The following is a 19,850-nucleotide window of genomic DNA, read 5'->3' as shown; positions in this document are numbered from 1 at the left end:
AGGAGAGTTTGGACCTGCTTCCCAACATAATGGCCATGCATCCCTCCTTTATGCAGAAATCCCTGAGCTCCTGGGCACTGTAGGCTTCCCCCATTGCTCTGAGCACCGCCAGACTGGTCCCCACTCACACCGAACGCAACCCGGCTCTGCAAACCCCCACCTACGGCCCGGCGCTCTGCGCTTTGCAACCGGCCGAATGCAGGGGCGCCTCTCCTGTTGCAGCCCTGGGTTGCTCGGCTGAAGCAGGCTCCAGCAAGTCGCTCCTGTTCCTTGATAGCAAGGCAGGACTGAGGCAAGTTGTCAGCGGTAAGTAGTTTGTGGTTGGAGCCAGGTGTCAAACAGCACCCGCTAATGCTAACGCCCCTGTCTCTGCCAGGGCTGGGACTCCTGCTGAGCCTCCCAATAGCACCTTTAATCAGAGACTTCATCTATTCCTCTGCCTCCGGGTTTCCCCTCCTTCGCTACAGAAGCATCCTGATGAGTAAGACTCACGTGGCGTTTTGCAGGCTGCGATAAACGGGATCTACAGCAAGCCAGCTTTCACACGAAGGGGAGAGAAAGGGCTCTGTGTTTCGCAGGGGTGGGACAGACATGCCAAGAGCAGGCTGGGCACAACGGCAGGACTGGCTTTTGGGAGCTAGGAGGGACGAGCTCAGGTTTGTGTCTTCCAGGGTCCACCCTGCCTTTGCAAGGGGAGGGTCCGTAAGGCACCCAGCTGTTTCSTGCATCGCCTCACATGTCCTGCACCTGCAGTGATGCTCCAGCCGGCACCGAAAGGCCACCAGGGCCAGGAGGACGCTGCTGCCCCCCGAGCCAGCGCTGCCACAGACTCGCAGGAACGCCAAGGTCAACAGCTCGCAAGAGAGACTAATGACTGCAATTTGCTCTCTCCGGCTGACACTCTGCTCCCTTGAGGACACCCTAGAAGAGCGATGAAGAACAAGCAGGCAATGCAGGTTTGTTTTTTCTCCCTGAGACCAGCAGAAGCTGAATCATAACCGAGGACTGCAAAGCCCGCTGGGCAAGAGGCCTCTTCGAGGCAAAACGAGCCAAGAGAGGTAGTTTCTGCCCACCTCCTGTACCAGTTACGCAACAGCAGCAGAGCACAACTACCAGAAACCATGGCCAAGCCCGAAACAGCAACAGAACAGGTATGGGCTTCTGGTTACCTGGGAAGGGAATAAACTCTTCAGAGGCCTGGGCACCGGCTATGCGGGTACCACTGCCAAAGGCATATGCAGCTCCTCTCCTCGCTTACTTGAGCTAGCTCAAGGTCTGCCCAGAGCAGCACCACAGSGGGAGGTAGGTCTCACCATCAGAAAAACTCAAAACATCACGGCAAGCTGCTGAAGTAGAAAAGCACGAGGCAAGAATGGGTTTTGCCTGGCGTGGGTGCATTTTGCCCATCTCCAATATCTCCAATACCCCGAGCGCCCCTATACACGCAGATCAGAAAGCAGCCCTAGGCCTCGCTGCCCCTGCAAGCAGAGCCATCCCCAGCTCCGGCATCCCTCAGACCAGAGCCAAGGAAAAAAGCAAAATGCCATGAACCAGCCCTCCCTGCTCCAGGTCTAGCCAGACCCGCAGAGAAGCAGCATCGGCTCCAGCTGTGGTGGCCTGTCCCTGGGAAGCCCTGACTCAAGGGCTGGGGACCGGCGGCAGCTCCTTCCCCTGCACCACTGTAGCCTTCCCAGTTAAATGTTCCTATACACGGTGTCCTGGGCTCAGCGTGCAGAATGGTACTGCTCAGGTTATTCTGGCAGCGGCCCCTTCCCCTTCCTATCACCAGGCAAAAAAGCGCCACTGACAGGAAGGGTAAGAGCTGGATCTCCTCTGCTTTGAGACTCGCAGTTCTTGCGGTTGTGCCCAATAYGGGCAACTTGTCCCTCTGGGACTGCAGCGGCAACGAGACCCAGGGCTCCTGGTTTGCTCTTACACTGCAGCGCTTTTTCCAGAAAAGGCCTTCCTGGTAGCAACTCAGGTTGCAGAAAGCCCTGCCAGCAGGAGTACGTGGACAGAGCCCATTTTCTTCATTACCCTTGAAATCACGTGAAAATGAGAATGATGCTTTAAATAGCCCAGGCCACGGCTGGCAGAGTCAGCGGGTTTGGCAGCAGGGCGCTCAGATCCTGCACAGTCACCACCACGCCGCGCCAGGCCGCTGCACTCAGCAACCGGGATGGCTCCCGGGACAACGACCCGTCCCAGGGCATTTCCACACGGACACCTGGGAAAGGGCAGCAGGCCGGCAGCCTCCTCCTGCCCGAGRCCTCGCCAGGAGCAGGGGAGCAGCCAGATATTAGCAGGATCGTTCCAAAGGACAAATCTGCACGTGCACAGCCGTGCCAAGGGAAAACCAAGGCTGGGATCCCTCAGCCTCGCTTCATCCAGGCTTGGCAAGGCAGGACTTCTTTGCTCCCTGGAGAAGGACCTATTGCTTGTGCCTCGGGGTTGGGTGGCTGGGACTTTGGAAACAGCCGAGTTTGCATACGGCCAGGACAACAGTGGCCACCGAGCCGTCCCCACCTCGCAGCCATGGCAGGAAGGTTTCCTGGCCCCGCACCTTGGAGCATCGCTCCCAGGGAGGCTGCCAGCTCAAGGGAGGATGGGACAGGCCCGGACCCACACTCGCTCCACACCGGGGTTGCCCATGGCAGGTCTTGGCTCCTGTCCTGTGCTCAGCCCCAGCACCAGGAGGAGCATCATTTCCCCATCATGCGGGTCCTGCTGCCTCAGGCTCATACCCAAGGATGGGAGGAGGCTGGATGCAGCCGGATCCACACTGCTGCTACAGCAACATGCACCGGGAAAGGCCTCCGGCTGCTGCGACGCTGCCGCCCTTTCCAGGCATGCATGTGATGGTCCCCTGCGTCCCCACGAGCAGCCCTCGCTGCACGGCCCGGCGATGGCTCCAAAACATCTCCAGGCCCCAGGTGGTCTCTCTGAAGGGACTTCCGCAGCGTGAGGCTTTTCAACATAGTGCAGCACTTGGGGTAACGACAGGCTTCCGCGGAGTGGTGAGGGACCAGCGGTCTGGTCAAGACGAGCATCTCCTCCGACATCTGGAGCCCTAGGGGGCTCGCAGGGGGGACAGTCCCTGTAGCCAGTGGGGACACAGTGGCATGCTGCCTGCGCACCCCGGGAGGGCACAGCTCTGAGACACGCTGCCCTGGCAATGGCCGGGGTGGGTGACCGTGGCCAAGCTTTGCCCCTGCCCCACAGCACCGCATTTACCCCAGTGGAGGAGGAGAGGCCACCTCCATGACCTACAACAGTTTCTCCTGCACCGAGAGCACGACTGTCACCGTATCGCGTATCGATGCTCCTCCGAGCACCCCTTGCAGACAGCGCCCAGCAGGGGGAAGGGGCATCGCTCCTCCCGGAGGATGCAGCCCTGGGCAAGGAGCAGAGCGAAGATCCTGCCCGACTCAACCTCCTCCGAGCACGTCCCTGCAAACCGCCTGGCCGAGCCGCGGAACGCCGGCGCCCGGAGGGCAGGCCCCGCCTGGGAGCCTTGGCAGAGCTGCTCTTCTGATGAAAAGGCGAGCTGAGGCTGTAAATTACAACCCTTCCAAACAGGTTAGGGGAGCGAGACACCAAAGCCCAGCAAGCCGCACCAAGGCCCACCTACGCCCAAACCCTCGCGACTCCTGTTGCTTGGCCTAGGGATTTGCAAACGAAGCCAGCTCCAGGTCCGGCCAGCAGCAGAGAGAGACTTCCACAACACAGACACCTATTCCCACCCCATGATCCTTAATTCTTTTATCACCTGGGCATCACCTCCTCATATCCCCTCAAAGACGCCCAATAAACTGAGACTGGAGATGTCCTTTCCCCTCTCCTGACTCAGCAGGATCTCAGGCGGGCAGGAAAGGGGTAAAGTTTAAGGGAAACAGAGAAGTATGGCAAGGTTACTGCTCCTCTGTATAAAGGTGTGTTTAACCACAGCTTTGGCAAGGGAGCAGAGCTCCCGCGAAGGACTCCTTGGCCCTCCAGAGAGCCAGTCCCTGCTGCTGGTGGCCGGGATGAGCGGGCTTCCCCTTTTGCAGTGCAGGTGAGCAGCAGTAAAGCCCCGGGCTGGGGATTCGGAGCTGCCCCACGGCTGCATCCCCACGAGGTGCACTCCAGCACCACCAACGCTGGTGGCTGCCTTGGAGCTCTCCTGGGCATCTCCCCCAAAGCTGCTAGAAGACAAACGAGACAGCGCAGGGATTCCTGCTCACTTCCCCCTTCCCCGTGGCTCAGATGTCCCTGCCTCCGGGCAGGGAACATCAAGCTGGTGCTTGCTCAGSGCAATTGGACCTCCCGGCTGACCTGGGAGCAGATATCAGAGCCCTGGCTGCAGGATTGGTATCACCTGGAATACGGCCGGTTGCCAGGACCTTCTCTCTCCTTGTCACGTCCCCAGGCAACGGCAAAGCGAGGCAGGGTCCCTCACCCCTGGGCATCAGTCACTGCCTCCTACCACCCAAAACATCCCCAAGGCTCTGAGCATCCCCTCCCAGGGCGGAAGCACCCCCAGGGCTAGCGGTACCCAACAGTTGAGCTGTTCCAGCCCAAAGCAGATGCCAAACCACACTCGCAACCCGGGGGAGTTTGGAGCGCACAGTCTGACACAACCCAACRGGAGCAGTCAGCCAAAACTTCTCTTCAGACCACATCCCGTTTTGTAAGCCCACATCCCAAAGTCCCTTTCACCAGATGCATTTCTCAGGGAGCAGCTATTCCTGGCCTGCTGTTATTTAAATATATGGGGGAGAGGGGAAGGTGTCTTTGAAACCCAAGCCTTCCCCCAAGAAGCCCCCTGGATTGACGGAAGGTAGGATCATGAGAAGGAGACGAGAACAGCAGCTGGGAACACGGCACATGAACCGCCGGACTAAAACTTCATTGAGGGGAGGGAATTTTCCCCCCAGGCCAAAAAAGACAAAAACCTCATTGAATCAGAGCCCTTTGGCCCGTCTCCGGCGCGTCGCCCGCACCCGTGACGAGCTCTCGCCTGGCTCACTTCCCCTGGCCAGTCTGCTGGGGAGGCCTGAGTCACCGGCGGCCGGAGGAAAASCACAGCCGCCGAGCAGGGCCTGGCCATTTCGAGACGGGCGAGAGAGGGGAAAACCTGCTCGCAGCGGTGTCGGGGGAGAGGAGTCCTCCCTGCCGCCACGCGCACGGCTCCCGCGGCCGGGGAGCGACGGCGACCTCCGGCGAGGCGGTGACGGCCGGCCGGGGGAGCGCTGCGCACGGCCGCGTTTGCAGAGCAACGGGGAGCGAAGGAGGCGAGAGGACACCCCGGGGGGGCCCTGCCTCCGCTGAGGAGGAGGAGGAGGAGGAGGAGGAGGAGGAGGAGGAGGGATGGCGGCCCCGAGGACCGCGCTCGCCCGGACGGGGCAGCAAGGGACGCGGTGGGGTCCCCCGGCTCACTGCGGCAGCCCTCGCCGGGGGCCGCAGGACACCGCGGGTGCCCGGCTCCACGGTGCTCCCGGGGCGATTCCCGGCAGCAGAGGTGGGCGGGAACGGCCTCCCCCGAAGCCGGCAGCTGCTCCCGCAGCCCCGGCCCCTCGCCGCCGCGCCGTGGCCCGCGAGGACGAAGCCAAGGGCAGCCGGGCTGGCCGGGGGGTGCTGGCCCCTTCGCCAAGTGCCCCGGGGAGCCTCGCGCCTCGGCCGGCTGCTGCGACACGACGCGCCGAGCYGCGAGGGGCCGGGGAGGCTGGCGATGGCTCCGCGGCCACGTTCGGCAAAGCCGCAGGGGAAGGAGTTAATCGCTAATTTAGCCGGTCAATGATTAGCGAGCAGGGAATGGCTGCTGGAGGGGGGGGGGGGGAAGGCGCCCAGACTCCGGCAGCCCCAAAATGGATGGCATCGACGGATCTGTCCTCACGGCCTGGCACGTCTCCGCCTCCAGCCCTTGCGGTTTACACCTCGGAGAGGCGAAGAATGGACGGAAGCCGATTTCCAGCGAGATAAACGGAGCAACGACAACAGGGCCCCCCCCCCGGCCCGGCCGCGGCTCCCGCGCGCAAACAGGAGAGGCGGCAGCGCGCTCCCAGCCCGGGGCTCTGCCCGCCCGGGCGGCCTCAGCCCGAGGGCACGGCCGGGGAGCCGCCACGGGATGCCCGACCTCCTTTTCCCCGTGCCGGGGCCGCGGGGCGAGCGGAGCTCTCGGCTGGCCCTGCGCATCCTGTTTACGCCGGGCCAACGCCAGCGGAGTCTCCTCCCGGCTCGGCCGCGCGGCGGCGGCGCCCCATTGCCAAGCGCCGACTTTCCCACGCTGACCACCTCCCTCCGGCCCGGCCTTCCCGCGCTGCCTCGCGCTGCTCCGGGCTTCCCACCTCGCCACGGCTCTCCGGGAAGACAAGGCGCCTGCTTCGGCCGGCCACCACCCGGCCTGGGCTCAAGGCGCAAGGGGAGGCAATTCGGGAAAGGGCCACCAAGGAGGAGGCTGGTGCCACCAGGTGGGTGGGCAAAGGGCACCCGCTTCGCCCCACGCATCGGGGCTGCTCCGGCAGAGCCCAGCCATGCCCGGGGGGTTGCAAACTGCCCCTCGGCTACCCACGCCTCCCGGAGGGCAGCCAAGGTCGCTTSTCCCAAATCCCGGCGTTGTTGTGCACGCAGGAGCGCAGCCTGCAGCGGAGGTCACCGAGGGCTGCTGGGCCRCTGCCAGCGCCGCCGGCCTTCCCCCACCGAGGGCACGCGGCGCGCTGGGGACGGGGTGCCGAGCAAGGCCTTAGGCCARGAGCATCCTCCGAGGCCTGAGAAACATCTGCAGCTGAGGAGCAACAGCTGGCAGAGGGAGGCGCGGGACCAGCCGCGAGGGCTGACGCTACCCCGCTGGTGCTGCCACCAGCTCTGCTCTCTGGGCCGCCCCATCAGAGCATCGCACCGGGGTCAGCGAGGGCTCGTCTCCAAAACGAGCTTCGGCACAGCGGGCGCGAAGAGGGAACGCAACGGCTGAGGCTGAGCCACGCGCTGATGACCAGAGCAAGGTCAACCCGCGTCGCAAGAGAGGCTGCGCAAGACGCGCCGCTCAGCAGGCCCCGGCGAGACGCAGCCTCGGAGGGCACCAAGGAGGTGCTGCGACCTCTCCGCGGCGCGACGGGCCGAGCCGCGCTGGGGCCGTCCCCTGCCAGGCCCCGGCTCTCGCTCCGGGAAGACGCGGGGACGCCCTGAACCCTCAGCGCCATCTTCTCCCCCCACCTCCCTCCGTTTGGGGGATCTCGGCATCAAGGCTGCGCTGGGGCAACAGTACCAGGATCCGGCAGCGGCAGCCCAAGGGCAGATCGTCGTCCCGCTTCAACAGCTCAGCGCCGGCATCGCCGAGCTCGGGAGCTCTCCCGCGCCGCCGGCAGCCCCCGAAGGGTTAAGCTCCAGCCGGCAGTTTAGGGTTTCAGGAATTTGAATCTCCGCTCAGTTAATTTCCATGCAGAAAACACAAACTGCTTCACGTGGGCCTGACTCAGCTCCCGGCATGAGCATCCCCCCCGCAAGAGCCGGGGTTTTCCCCGCGGCGCTTTGCGAGGCGACGCGGGCGCAGGAGGCGAGCGCCGGGCTCGGTGACGGAGCGCCCGCTCGGCGCCGCCTTCCCAACGGCGAGCCGTCGTCCCGGCCAGCGACCGAAGAGAGCGGCACAGAGCAGCCCGAAAGAGGGTTTGTGCCTGATAAAAGCGAAACGCTGCGGCTGATCCAGAAGAGCGGCGTGTGCGTGTTTTCCCCTCTCGTAAGGGCCGGGCGAGACCGAAACCGAGGAAAACCTGATGCATCAAACTGGGGTGGGGGGGTAGGGGGGCTAAGGGCCGAGAGACTTCTCCCTTCTTACATTCCCGTCTAGGAAAAAGCTCACGTAACCCTGGTGCAGCCAACCAGCCTACGCGCAGCCCTCGCCCCCTTTACCTCCTGGTCCGAAGGCCCCATTTCTGCTCAGGGGCCTTATCGCGATTTAGATTAAGTTTATCTTGAGCCAGCTGGGGAACAAACACAAAGCGGAGGCCAGCCTTAAATGCCTGCCTGGGCTCTTTGTTCCCCTTTATCAACGAGCTACACCCACGTCCAACCAGCTCTGCTCCGCGTTTAGACAAGGCTCGCTGCAGTTAACTAGGGGCAGGACAGAGATCACTGGGTTACTCCGGGGCTCCGACTGTCCAAACTACGTGCAGACTAATTAACACCTTCAAAAAAAAAAAAAAATAATAAAAAAAAAATCAGACCCAGCCTAGATCCATGGCACGGGTCAAAAGGGGAGGGTCGCGCTTTGCAAAAGAACATCTGCTGCCACCGATGCTCTGCTCGTTGCACAGGCTGCAGCCCCAGCGGGTGCTGCACGGCTCTGTAGCTGGCAGAGCTGGAGATGATCTAAGCAACTGTTTGCCCTCTGACTAATGTTCTTCTCGGGAAGGGTGAGGGGGGGGGGGGCTGAGCAGGAGGAAGGGATGAGACAGCAGAGCCTCGGAGGAGAAACCAGATGGGCCCAGGCCTGAACTGGTTGATCCCCTGTTGCAGTGTCTTTGCCACGCATGGCTCTGCCCCAGGATGAGTCAGAGGAGCCCGTTGTGCCAAGCCAGCTTCGACGCAGATGGCATCGCTGCCGGACGGCATGTCGGCAGGCTGAGGAAGTCTCCGCCAGGGCACCAAAGCCCAGCCCCCTGCAACAGGGTGCAACAAGGCTGCCAGAGCCAGTCTTGGGGAGAAAGGGGAGCTCCTGCCGGCTCCAAGACCTGCTGCATGGGCTGGGGCAATGGGTGCTGAGCCATAACGGGGTTTGCATGCTGCTCACRGTGGACAGCTGCAGGCAGGCTCTGCAGGCAGCCACCAAGGGGCTCAGAGCCCACAAGGTTGGTTTGGGCAACGGGCCACCCCCGGGGCCAGGCTGCCGTCGGGGGCACAGCTCACTGCTTCCCCGCACCCAAGGGCTGCCTTCCCGAGAGGGACACCAGCGCCCCGTTAGCTGGAGCACTGCAGCTTTCCCCCAGTGCCTCTGGAGATGCGGCGCCGCAGAGCCAGCTGGACAAAGACCCCCGGTGTCCTTCCTTCCCCCTGGAGGAGGTGCTCCCCCACACGGACACGGGGTGCTGCCCCCCAGAGCTGCACCTACCTTGTCTCAGAGCACCTAATCCGGAGCTGCCGCACCCAACCGTGGTAGTTTCATAACGCCAATCCCCTCCCAGCCAAAAGCAAATAAACCTGCTAAAGCTGAGTTTTGCCCAACACATCCACAGAAGGATCTAAAGCAGACCATGGGATCCACTGGGAGAAAAAATAAAACAAGAAATGAAGCAGCTTCCCCTTGGCCTAGGAGCAGTCGAAACCCCCAATGGTGTTCTCAACCACGCTTTGGACACTGTGCCGGCACAGCAACGAGCATCAGGGAGCTTCAGAGGGGAGAGAGGGCTTGCAAAGCCTTCACCTGCCGCTTCTGGTGTGGCAGCAGGTCCCCTCCCCACTGCAGCGCTCCCAGCCCCGGGGGCCCCTGCCCGCTCTGAAGCGGCTCGCGTACATTCGTGGTGCGTCCGCCACGACCCGTGGGAACCCAGCAAAGGCAATCTGCAAGTAGGTCAGCGCAAGGCAGATTTCAGACGCTTGGATTATCTGCACCCTCCAGACAAGCGGCCATCCAGGAAGTCGAATCCCGGGGACCAGCTCCACTCCTCCGGTTCGAGGTGGCATCCAGCCCAGCCGAGAGAGGGACTGGAGTCCTGCTACGTGACTGCCTGTGTTTTTCCACGGTGTGGATGCCTGTCTCCCGCTGCTCCCCAGGAACACGGCTGCTCTGGAACTGCGTGTAAGGAATGTGCATTTGAATAACAAACAGCATTCGGAGCCTTTGAATCTCTCCCGAAAAGCTGGTCATGGCCGGACTGAGCCCAGGTACGGGTGAGCTGGAGCAACACATTCAGGATTCCTCAGAAATGGAGTCCTCTTGCACCAAAGGCATGTGAAGCAGCTGCCTTAACCAGGGGCTTTCCTGCACCAGATAAGCCCAGCTGCATGATGGGGGCAAGAGGAAATATCCCTGTCCTCCCTAGGAATATCCCTCTCAGCTCTGCCTGATCTGGGCAAGACCTTCCTGCTCCCATCACAGCCACTCCCTGGAGGCCCAGGATATAAAACCAGAAGAGGTGCTGGTGTGATGAGCTGATGAGGAGGGGTAGTAAGCGTCTCGCCATCCTATCTCACCAGCCTTGCCTTTGGGGCTGGTGCTCTACAGCCATGGTCTACACATACCCGTGAGAGCACTCAGAGCATCTCCACAGAGCAGCTCAGGGACCTCCTGCCTGATGGTGGGTGGGTGTCTCACCCAGATTTTCATAACCCACCAGTGATCACCCAGCATCAAGCCAAGCAAGAGCAGAGCTGTGCTCTTCCAGACGTGACTGATGATGGCAGCACCAAGATATTTCAGAGTGAGAATGGCACAGCCCTTCCTTCCCCAGGCTCGGAAGGCAGCCTGATCCCAGGTCAGCCAACTCCAAGCCCCGATGGGAGATACCACCCCAGACCTAGCACTGGAACAGCAGCGGTGCACAGCTGGGGACAGAGGACCAGCCAGCCTGCCACCAGTTCACCTACGATAACCCTGTGCATCCCTTGTCCCTGCAGGGTCCCAAGGGCCCAGGTAGCACCAACAAGCCAGGCTGGCGAAGGGCTGCCATCCCTCAGGAGCACAAAATGCTCTCACTCCATGGTTTGTGCTTCACTGAGAGGTGCTGCCCCCGCAGCAGGGTGGGAACCAGCATGATCCCTCCCCAGATAAGGCCCTGCTCTGCCACCAGCACCGGACTTTCGGGATCATTGCTTCAGTTCAAGCGTGGCGCATGTGGCTGAGTCAACGCTGCAACGCAAGCAATACTGTGCTACGGCGTCGCGTGCTGTTAGCGGCTTCCTTTGGTCACCCATACCCGAGGCCCTTTGGCACTTGGGAAATCACTGGTCACTTCTCCAGGGCCAAATGCTAGAGGGGTCGCAGGACCCTCCAGGTCCCTGGGCCAGGAGAATATCTGCCAGACGTGTTTTGGGGAGCAGCCCAGCCAAGCACTCCACGCAGGTCCCTATATCTCCTGGGCTCCAAGCAAACTCCAGCATCTCTCCCCCTCCAAGTCTTACACACTCCAGGTGTCAGGGACAGTGACAGGCCCAGGAGGAGGTTTAAGGTCCTTCCTCTGAGACATCATGGCAATCGCTTCTGCCAGCAGAGCAGCACCACAGCTCGCAGGCAGCACCTGCATCCTCTGCCTTCCCCACAGCAGGACGAGCAGGCTGCCCCCCTTCCTCCCTCGCGCACTTAATCCCGGAGAGAAGATCTCAACCTGGCACGCTTTTCCATCTGCTGAGCTGGCCTGTGCCAGCAGGAAACCCAATCCAGCGCTGGGGGAGGAGACAAAACAAAGACTTTTATGTACATCAGAAAAGAGGTATTTGAACAAAAACAACCCTGCGCCTGTTTTCAGCTCTGTCACAGGCCTTGGTGCTGGAGATTTTCCTATTCCCTGTCCTACCTGCTGCTCATCTGATTCCCAGGGAAGACAGAGCCCTCTCAGATTTCGCTCTCCAGAGCCGGCCACGGAGCTCCTGGGCACAGCCAGTCCCCTCTGCCCGGCGTCCCAACCCGACCCCGCGCACATGCAATGGGCAGGAGCTTCCCCCCATGCTTGCTCCCCTCCTCGCACTTTCGGCGTCAGTGGTGAGGCCCCAGCTGACGTGCACACAGCACCTCGGGGCCGGCTGGCCCACGGCAGAGCCCTGGGGAAGCAGCTCAGCCCCGTTTCCCAAGCCTCCCGCACAAAGCCGAGGCACGCGGCGAGGGAGGGAGAGGCTCCAGCGTTCCCACAACAAGGTGCTTGTTCGGGACATGCCCTCCCAGGCCGAGGAGGCTCAGCCAGCAAATCCAGAAGCGCAACATCCTCCTCATTAACCGGAGCGAGCCCCGGGCTGGCAGGGCGGCGCGCGACAGCGGGGACCGAGAGGGCGAGCACAGCGCGCCTCCCAGCCCGCATGGCATCGACCCCGCGCTTGCAGCTGGCAAGCTGGACGGGTGCAGAGCATCATCAGCCCCTTCCTCACTCCAGGAGGAAAAGCAGCAGCCGGCAGGTCACAGCCTTTCCCAGGCAGCAGCCGGTCTCCCTCCACAAAGACAAGGTTCCCACCTGGCCTCAGTCGTGGTCCAGCACAAGCTGGGGATGGAGAAGGGGCTCTGGATACTTCCCACAGCTGGACTTCCCTGGCTCCTCATGAAATGGTGCCTGGTGGCCAGGCCCTCCTGTTCTGCCACCTCCCCACGCGGTGGCACTGAGGACACCACAGCTTTGGGCCGTGTACCTTCACAGAGGGAAAGCCCCCGAGGGGCATCACTTCTAGCACTGACCAGAGGTGGCAAAGGTGAGAGTGGGCCAGGACAGGCATCTTGGGGGGCTCCGCTCAACTGGGCTCTGCTGCAGCGAGAGCCACCCCTGTCGCGGGGTGAAGGAGGTCCTGCCCCATGTCCCCTCCAGGTTAAGCCTGGGACAGGCGTGCAGGACGGCATCCCTGCATCTCTCAGGAACACCAGGCGGCTGGGGACAGAAGGAACCAAGCCTGAAACTCAGCTGAGAGTCCTCCTCAGGCCCTCGGGTCAGTCCAGGTATAGAAAAGCACCCGGCACACCAGGATCCCCTGGCATTGCAATATCAGACACCCCGATCCCCTTTTGGAGACCAAGCAAGGGGACCACAGCCCAGGGAAGGGGTTTCCCAAGCCTTTGCCTCCCTCCTGCCCCATAAATCACTGCAGTGGCTGGCTTTGAGCCCCGATACCTCTTCAGAACCCCCTTGAGAGCTCTCCACCACCCCCTCCCCGGGATCGATGGGCTCCCGTTCACCTGCCCAAGCCCGTGGCAGGGTGGAACAAGCCACTTGCTCTGGCCTCCTGCCTGCCTCCGGAAGAGGTGCCACACAGGGACAGTCACCGAGACGTCCATCACCCCAGAGCACAGGGACGGGCCCTGGAGCCTTGTGCTTCACACCAGCACCCCTTGTCTGCACGGATGGTGCATCCCACGGAGAAACCCTGTAACCGGATTCTTGCGCAGAGCATGACAGGGGCCTGGTCCAAGGCGGCAATGAAGGAATGGGATCTGGAGCCACCCTTCCCATTTCCAGCCCTATTACAGCATCCCATAATGAGCCTCTGTTTCACAACCAGCCAGACGCTGTTCTCACCCTACTCCCAATAAGCACAAGCAGCTGCTGCCATGGGAAGATGATGAGAGGCAAGGCATGACCCAAAAAGCTGTACGCTGCTCCCAGACAGGGGTCCCAGCTCCCGGGAAGCCAGATGTGCACCAGGTCTCCCAGAAGAGGGATAAGCACCTGCTTGGCCCCTGTGGCAAGGTGACACCGGGTCCGGTCCCACAGCCTGAGTTTCAGAAAGCCTCACTGCACATCCCCAGGTAACCTCAGCCTTTGGTGGTATCGCCTGCACCCCTCACGCCCCGCTGATGCCAGGGTCCAAGATGCCCAACCCATGGTGCCAGCGGGGCACTTTGCTACAGTTTGTCACATGGACGAGGCTGGTGACACTGCGCGAGCAGCCCTGTCCCCTCCCGAGCCCGGCCCTTGGATGCACCAAGCACCGGTGGCACTGCCCCGCGCTGCACGCAGCGGCCGGTGCCAGCGGAGCCGGCACGGGAGGCAAGGCCAGAGCAGAACCACTCATTGCAAACAGGCTTCCTCCTCCTGAGCCTTCTGCAGTGCTGGAAGGGGAGGAAGGAATAAAACTCCACCTTATTCCCCTTTTTAAAGGGAAAGGGCAGCAGCATCCAGCGCTGGCCCCTGCTCCGGCTGGCAGGGCACAGTGCCCTCCCTAGTCCCCATGGTGGGGATCTCCCCCTCACCAGCACCAGGGCTCCCAGCACCACTGCTGAGGGCTCAGACCCCCCTGGATCCGGGTGATCCGGGCCCAGGGCTGGACGTCCACATCAGCCAGACCCAGGCCCAGTGCAGAACAGGCGAGGAGCGGAGGGAGCCAGCGCTGCTGTTCCAGCTTGCTCCAAGCAAGTGAGGCCTGAAACCAGGCTCCAGGGAGCCAGGACCGACCCTTGCTCCAGCCCCGGCACCAGCGCACCTCCGGCACGGGCTTTGACTAAGCACTGGTTGAGGGAGGGGAGCATCAGGCGCCCTGCAGGAGACGGGTTATCGGCCCCACCAGGGAGGGAAGGCAGCGCGAGCCAGGAGCAGGCTTTTCCCCAGGGCTCGGCACGGGTGCGCAGGCAGGGCCAGGAGGGCTGCTGCCTCCTTCTGCCCACGTGGGAAGGGACCCACCAGGCCGATGGCACAAGAGGCCCCTGCAACCCCAGCGTGGAGCCGCCAGGTTTCCCCTGCCCCGACACGCTGCCTCTGCGCCAGCCCCGTGCCCAAACACGACGGCTGCTGCCTAAGCCCCAGCTTGCCAGAACCAGCCAGTGCCCTTTGGCGGGAGGTCCCGACGTGCCACGGGAGTTAGTTACTTCTTTCCACCATGAAAGAAGAGCCACGCTTCATTAAGGGAAACCTCTCGACCTCCCCAAATGCACAGCACGTTTCACAGCTGATCCAGGACATCCCAGGACTTTGTCCAACTCAAAGCCCCACATCGTGCCCCAGTCGAGGACGGTCGAACCTGTGGAAGGTCACAGCTTTGTCACGCTGGCCAAGGAGGCTTTGCTCACACCAGCTCGCTGCATCAATCCACCGTCCTGAGGTTGGTTTGGGGTTTGAGCCCGAGTTGCTGCCTCAAAGCCAAGCCTGGGGCCTGTCACCCCCAGCAACAGCCTCCCATGCTGGCTGGAGATAATCTGCAACCAGCTCTAGGAAACGAGTGTCACGTTCAAGGAAGCCGCAGAGAGCCCCTTCCTGCCCCCGCAGCGAGCCCCGGCTGAGTCACGGCTAGTCGATCCCTCTGCCCCGGCAGCCGGGCAGCCTTCAGCAACCTCCTCGGGCCTCCCCAAGGCATCCTGCAGTGAGCTGGCTTTACCGGGCAGCTCCGGACCAAACCCCGCGACCTCTCCCGGCAGCACAGAGCAGAGCTCCCCGGGTGCCTGCCTCGAGCCCATCGCTGCAGCCAGATCGGAGGGGATCGCACCCCAACGCAGGCCCGGCTGTGCGGCAGGGCTCAGCCCTCGATATTTTACTCTCTTGTTGCTCCCCAGCTGGCGTACGAAATCCCACCCTGCCTGTCCCAGGAAGGGCTGAGGGCTGGGACGAGCCTTATTTGAGCATAAAGGCTGCAAGTTCAGCATGGATGGGGAGGCCCAGCATCACCTTCGCCACAGCTGTGTGGGCTGGTGCCTGCAGGAAGCCCAGCCCTGTCCCTCCCTGAATTAACAGCTGGTTTATTTAGCAATTCCCAGGCTGGCGACTCAGGGGTTGCCAGAACGATGTGTGAGCTCACTGGGACCCTCCCTGTGCTGCCTCCCACTTCCCCATTCTTCTGGTCACAGAGGCACCCAGCATCTCCGCAGCCTTTGCCCTGGTCCCTCGCAGCCCCGGCCCATGGCCACCACCAGCAGCACAGAGCCGGGCAGCGTTGCAGCTCTGTCTGCCCGGGCCCCAGCTCCTCCCAGCGCACCAGACCGCTGGGTTCATGAGCTGGCGACAGCACAGCCGCACACAATTCGTTATTTGGATAGGGCAGCACGGCCCACATGCATAGGGCACGAAGCGCAGCAACTGGTCTGCAGGACACCAAGTCCTCTGGCTCCACATCCATGACATCCTCCACCCCAGCCCCTAGTGCTCTGGGCAGGGAAGGCAATTGTGTGAAAAACCAAGGCACTCGGCAATACCACTTCTTGCATGGGAACCTTGGCATGATACTCCATTCCGGCCACCCCTGCGCTTGGCCGATGACGGCCACACGCCAGCCCACACTTCAGTTGGGGACCCTTGCGCAAGGCAGGTGGAGACAGTCCCTGCTCCAGCCAGTGGAGCAAGTCAGGAGCAACTACCAACCCACAGAGGAGAGGAAGAAGAGGAGGGCAGCCAAAGAATGTTGGCAAACAGGCTTTGGTGACTCAGGCCAAGACGATGTCCAACAGTACCTTCCCCATGCTGGAGGCTGCTGTGCTGAAGCAGGGCAGCAGAAGGAAGTGCTGACCAGCTCCTCTGTCACCGCAGCTCCCCAGGTCTGCATGTGGTCGCCGAGACCCCGAAGAGCAAGGGTGGCAGGGAGCTGGGGGCAGCACTGCCCGAAAACCACCCTGGCTTAAATCATGGCACCCCCAGCAATGGCAGAGCGCTGTGGTTGCCCTGTGAGCACCAGGGCAGCTGGGAGCCCTGGCCGGGACTCGCCGGCGCTGTGTCAGGGATGCTGCTTGCACGTCTGCTCAGCCTGCAAGAGCACAGGGTGCAGATCTGCCTCTCCCGCTCTGCAGGCGGCGGGTGCAGCACGTCGGACGAGGCTGAGCCCCTGCCAGCGAGGACCACGCTCCCAAAGCAGAGGGAGAAAAGACCCTGGTACTGAGCCACCAGCACACAAGATGTGCTCGCTCAACTAGTGGGCATCAGGCTCACCACAGCCACCTCCGCGCAGGCAGAGACGGGGCATGGGACCCGCTCAGCGTGGCTTTTACTCCAGAGGTTTCCACGCAGAGGGGGCTGCACAGCGTGGTGAGGCCTGTCATCTCCTTCCTCCCGTTTCTAGCCCACCTGCAGGCTCCGATCTGCTGAGCTCTCTGCTGCCCAGCAGGGATGAAGGAATGACCAGGCTGTCACCAAGCTCCCCAGCGGCGATGCTGCTCCCGGGCTCGCTTTCCGCCCAGCCTGGTGTAACAGGGCTGCGGCCGTGACGAGCTGAGCAAAGGATTTGGGGTCAAGAGAGCTCCTGTCTCTGCTGCATGGGCAGGTCATGTCAGCCCGGCAGCCGGCCACGCTTCTCTGGTCTCCCCTGTTCCCAAGCAGGGGGGACAGCTGGCAACTCCAGCTCCAGCCCCCGAGTCTCCCCATGGAGCGCGGACTGGACAGCGGTCCCCATCCGAGCGCACGGCTCCCCGTCACAGGGGGGGGAAGAGCAAAGCACGAGCCCGGGGCAGGACGGCAGCTCTCCGCGCCAGAGCTACGCTGCCGCGGCAGGCGGGAGCCGACGGCCTCAGCCCGGGAACCGCCGGGGCGCGCACGGCTTTCCAGGGAGGACGCCAGCTCCTCGAGGGCTCTGCGTAAACCCAGCCAGTCCCGACACTTGGGAATTGGCTAACGACGCCGCGTCTTACGACAGCCCGGCGCTGCTGCCTGCGAGTGTTGCAGACAACTTGACAACTCATTAGAAGCCATGGGGGCAGCGGCGCGCGGAGCTGGCCGAGCCCTGCAGAGCCCCCCTCCCCTCTCCAACTGCGGTTTGGGTGCTGGCAGGAGCGGCGGCAGCGAAGAACAGGCCCGGCTAGAAGGAAAACCCTGCGTTTTTCCTGCTGGGCTGTTTTGCATGCCTGACAGCAAGTCGTGCCTTGCCTGTTTGGTTACGGCCCCTCCCATCTCCGCAGGTTTTTTACCCAGCGAGCAGCCCAGCTCGCAAAGCAGAGGTGTTTATTTAAACCAGTGGGCTCCAGCCTTTCCCAGTGGGTGGGCCCAGCGAGGTTTCCCAGTACAGGTCCTCCCCACACACGCCGAACTTTCGGAGCTGTAGCTTGGCACACAACATGTACAAGCACGATCTCCACAATCCTATTTCACAGGCCTCTGAAAAATCATCTGTGGTTCCCGGGACCCCCCGAGCAGGGGCTGAAACCCACGGGTGGAACAGCTTGGTCCCCAACAAGGTGAAACCGTTCGGTCTTGCCTTGCAGAAACCTACATTTCTGGCCCAGCAGAGAGACAGGTTCCTGCATAGCAAAATGCAGCTGAATCTCAGACTTGCTTTTCCTTGTTATATTTCAAGGACTCTTTAGGAGTAAGACCACAGGCTTGAACGTGGAGTGGTCTCCTTACAGAGAATCAGTGAGTTAAAGGAGATATGGGATGTGCTTTGGACCTGAACGTGCTGGAGAGAGACAGTATTTCAACACAGTGTTTAGCGAAGACACAAGCCGGCTTAGCCGTGTCCTCCTGCAGACGGGGAGATTAGACAAGTCTAGCTTTAACTATGCAATATGAAAACCAACAGCTTATTAAAAGCTCTCCTTGAAAGCCTGCAAACCTGCTGGAGTCCCGCTGAGCCGCATACCACGCAAGCATTCCTGCGAGCCGGCCGGAGGAAGGCTCAGCCTGGCCAGCGGGACGACGCTCCACCGTAAGCAGCAAGTCGGCAAGTCCTCCGCACTCAGCAACCCAACGGCGTGAGTCGGGGCAGGAGCCTTTGATACTGCGGCAGCTGTAATACGCCATTCCTGGAGCTGTACCTTGGCACACACAGTGTTTCTTATGGTTCACAGCCCCAATTAGAAAGTCCTTGAGAATAAGGACTTCAGAGCCATTCACGTTGCTTTATGATGGACACGGAGAAAAGATGTGGCAGAGCCACCTCTAAAACCCAAAACTTTCCAAGCACCTGAGCTCGCTGTAAGGCACGCAAGGTCCTATATTCAGCCACGATCCTCTGTGCCACCTGACTTTGGGGGGAGCAGGGGGGAGATTTGCTTAACTGAGCAAAGAAGAGGGTTTTCTGCAGGCTCAATTGGCCTGGGAAGCCTGCGAAAGAAAGGGCTTGGAGGTCAAGTCCCGCCACTTGGGAGCCGCGGGGAGCGAAGGCGCCCACATCGCAAGTGACAAAACCCGGCCCGAGGAGGGCAGGCAGGAACAGAGCCCGAGGCACAGCGCCTCGCTGGCGGGGTGACCCCCCTCGCCGGCGGGGTGACCCCCCTCGCCGGGGTCAGATGAGTGACTGCAGGCACCGATTAGCAGCCCTCCCCTCCCTCAGCCGCCCCCTCCGCTGTCGCTTCGCACAAAACCGTGACTGTACAGAAGCTATAATCCCACGTTCAGCAAATCCCAGGCAGGACTAATCAGACATCCTGCTCTCGAGGCCGGAGGCACTTTAGGGCAGACGCTGCGGCCCGGGACAGCCGGAGGAGGGACGGGGCTTTCAAAGACCACATTGTCACCCTCGCGGGATCCTGCTCTCCCCACGGCAGCAGCGGGACTGCTGTGTCCTGCCCGTGCCGGGGCAGAGCCAAGGCACCCCAGGAGTGTGACCAGATGGTCCTTCACCCTGAGCCCTTGGGGGCTTCTCCAGGGATCCCCCCCAGCGCAGGGAGGGAGGAGGAAGTTCAGCTCCGGGCCCAGCATCAGCAAACCCCTCCGAGGCCGTGTTGTCTGTGGTTTCCCTGCTGGCGTACAGGACCCGGCTTGCCAGCGTCTCCCTCCCCTTCCCTACCCGCAGCCTGGGAGAAGCTCAGCGTATTAACACGCTCTTCGTCCCTGGAGCCAACACAAACACCCCCGCACAACCGAGCCTTTCACTTGGGAGGCAGACAGACACCTTGTGTGTCCCCCCCCCGCCTTACGCAGACAGGCGGCTTCCAGCAAAGGGACGGGGAGGAGGCGAAACACAGGGGAACTGCAACGTGGTACGTTGGCAGGAAAAGTTTCAAGGCTGCTTCAAGTCTGCTCGCCGCCGGCAGGGAGGCGAAGGCAGGCAGGGAGGGGGCTCCCGAGATGCCCAGCCGGGGCGGGGGGGTGCGAAGGCTCTGCGCCCCCACGGTTCAACAGAGGGGACGGGCAGAGCGCAAAGCGCTGGCTCGGCCCCCCCAGCCGGCGGCTACAGGGGAAACTTTACCCCCCCCCCCTTGCTGCGGAGCCCAGCTCGCCCAGGCCGGCCGGGCCGCGGGGGGGGGGGGCAGGGAGAGGGGGGCAGCGGCGGGCGCTCACCTGCGATGTGCTGGCGGCGGCCCTCGTCCAGGTGCGTGGAGACCACATCTCCCA

At 62.2% G+C, this 19,850-nt stretch overlaps 1 protein-coding gene across 1 annotated transcript in view; it reads right to left on the bottom strand.

Moving 5' to 3' along the window:
* The window catches only part of FAM129B (family with sequence similarity 129 member B), a 53,395-nt gene that overhangs the window by 30,102 nt on the left and 3,443 nt on the right, over positions 1-19,850 (bottom strand). Inside the window, exon 2 of the mRNA XM_026059783.1 lies at positions 19,797-19,844. Within this exon, the coding sequence (XP_025915568.1) occupies positions 19,797-19,844 (48 nt within the window). The remainder of the gene's footprint in view (positions 1-19,796; positions 19,845-19,850) is intronic.

The sequence above is a fragment of the Apteryx rowi genome, unplaced genomic scaffold, assembly GCF_003343035.1.
Source record: "Apteryx rowi isolate R43461 unplaced genomic scaffold, aptRow1 scaffold_16, whole genome shotgun sequence".
Lineage (NCBI taxonomy): Eukaryota > Metazoa > Chordata > Aves > Apterygiformes > Apterygidae > Apteryx > Apteryx rowi.
This window is presented reverse-complemented; position numbering and strand designations above follow the sequence as displayed.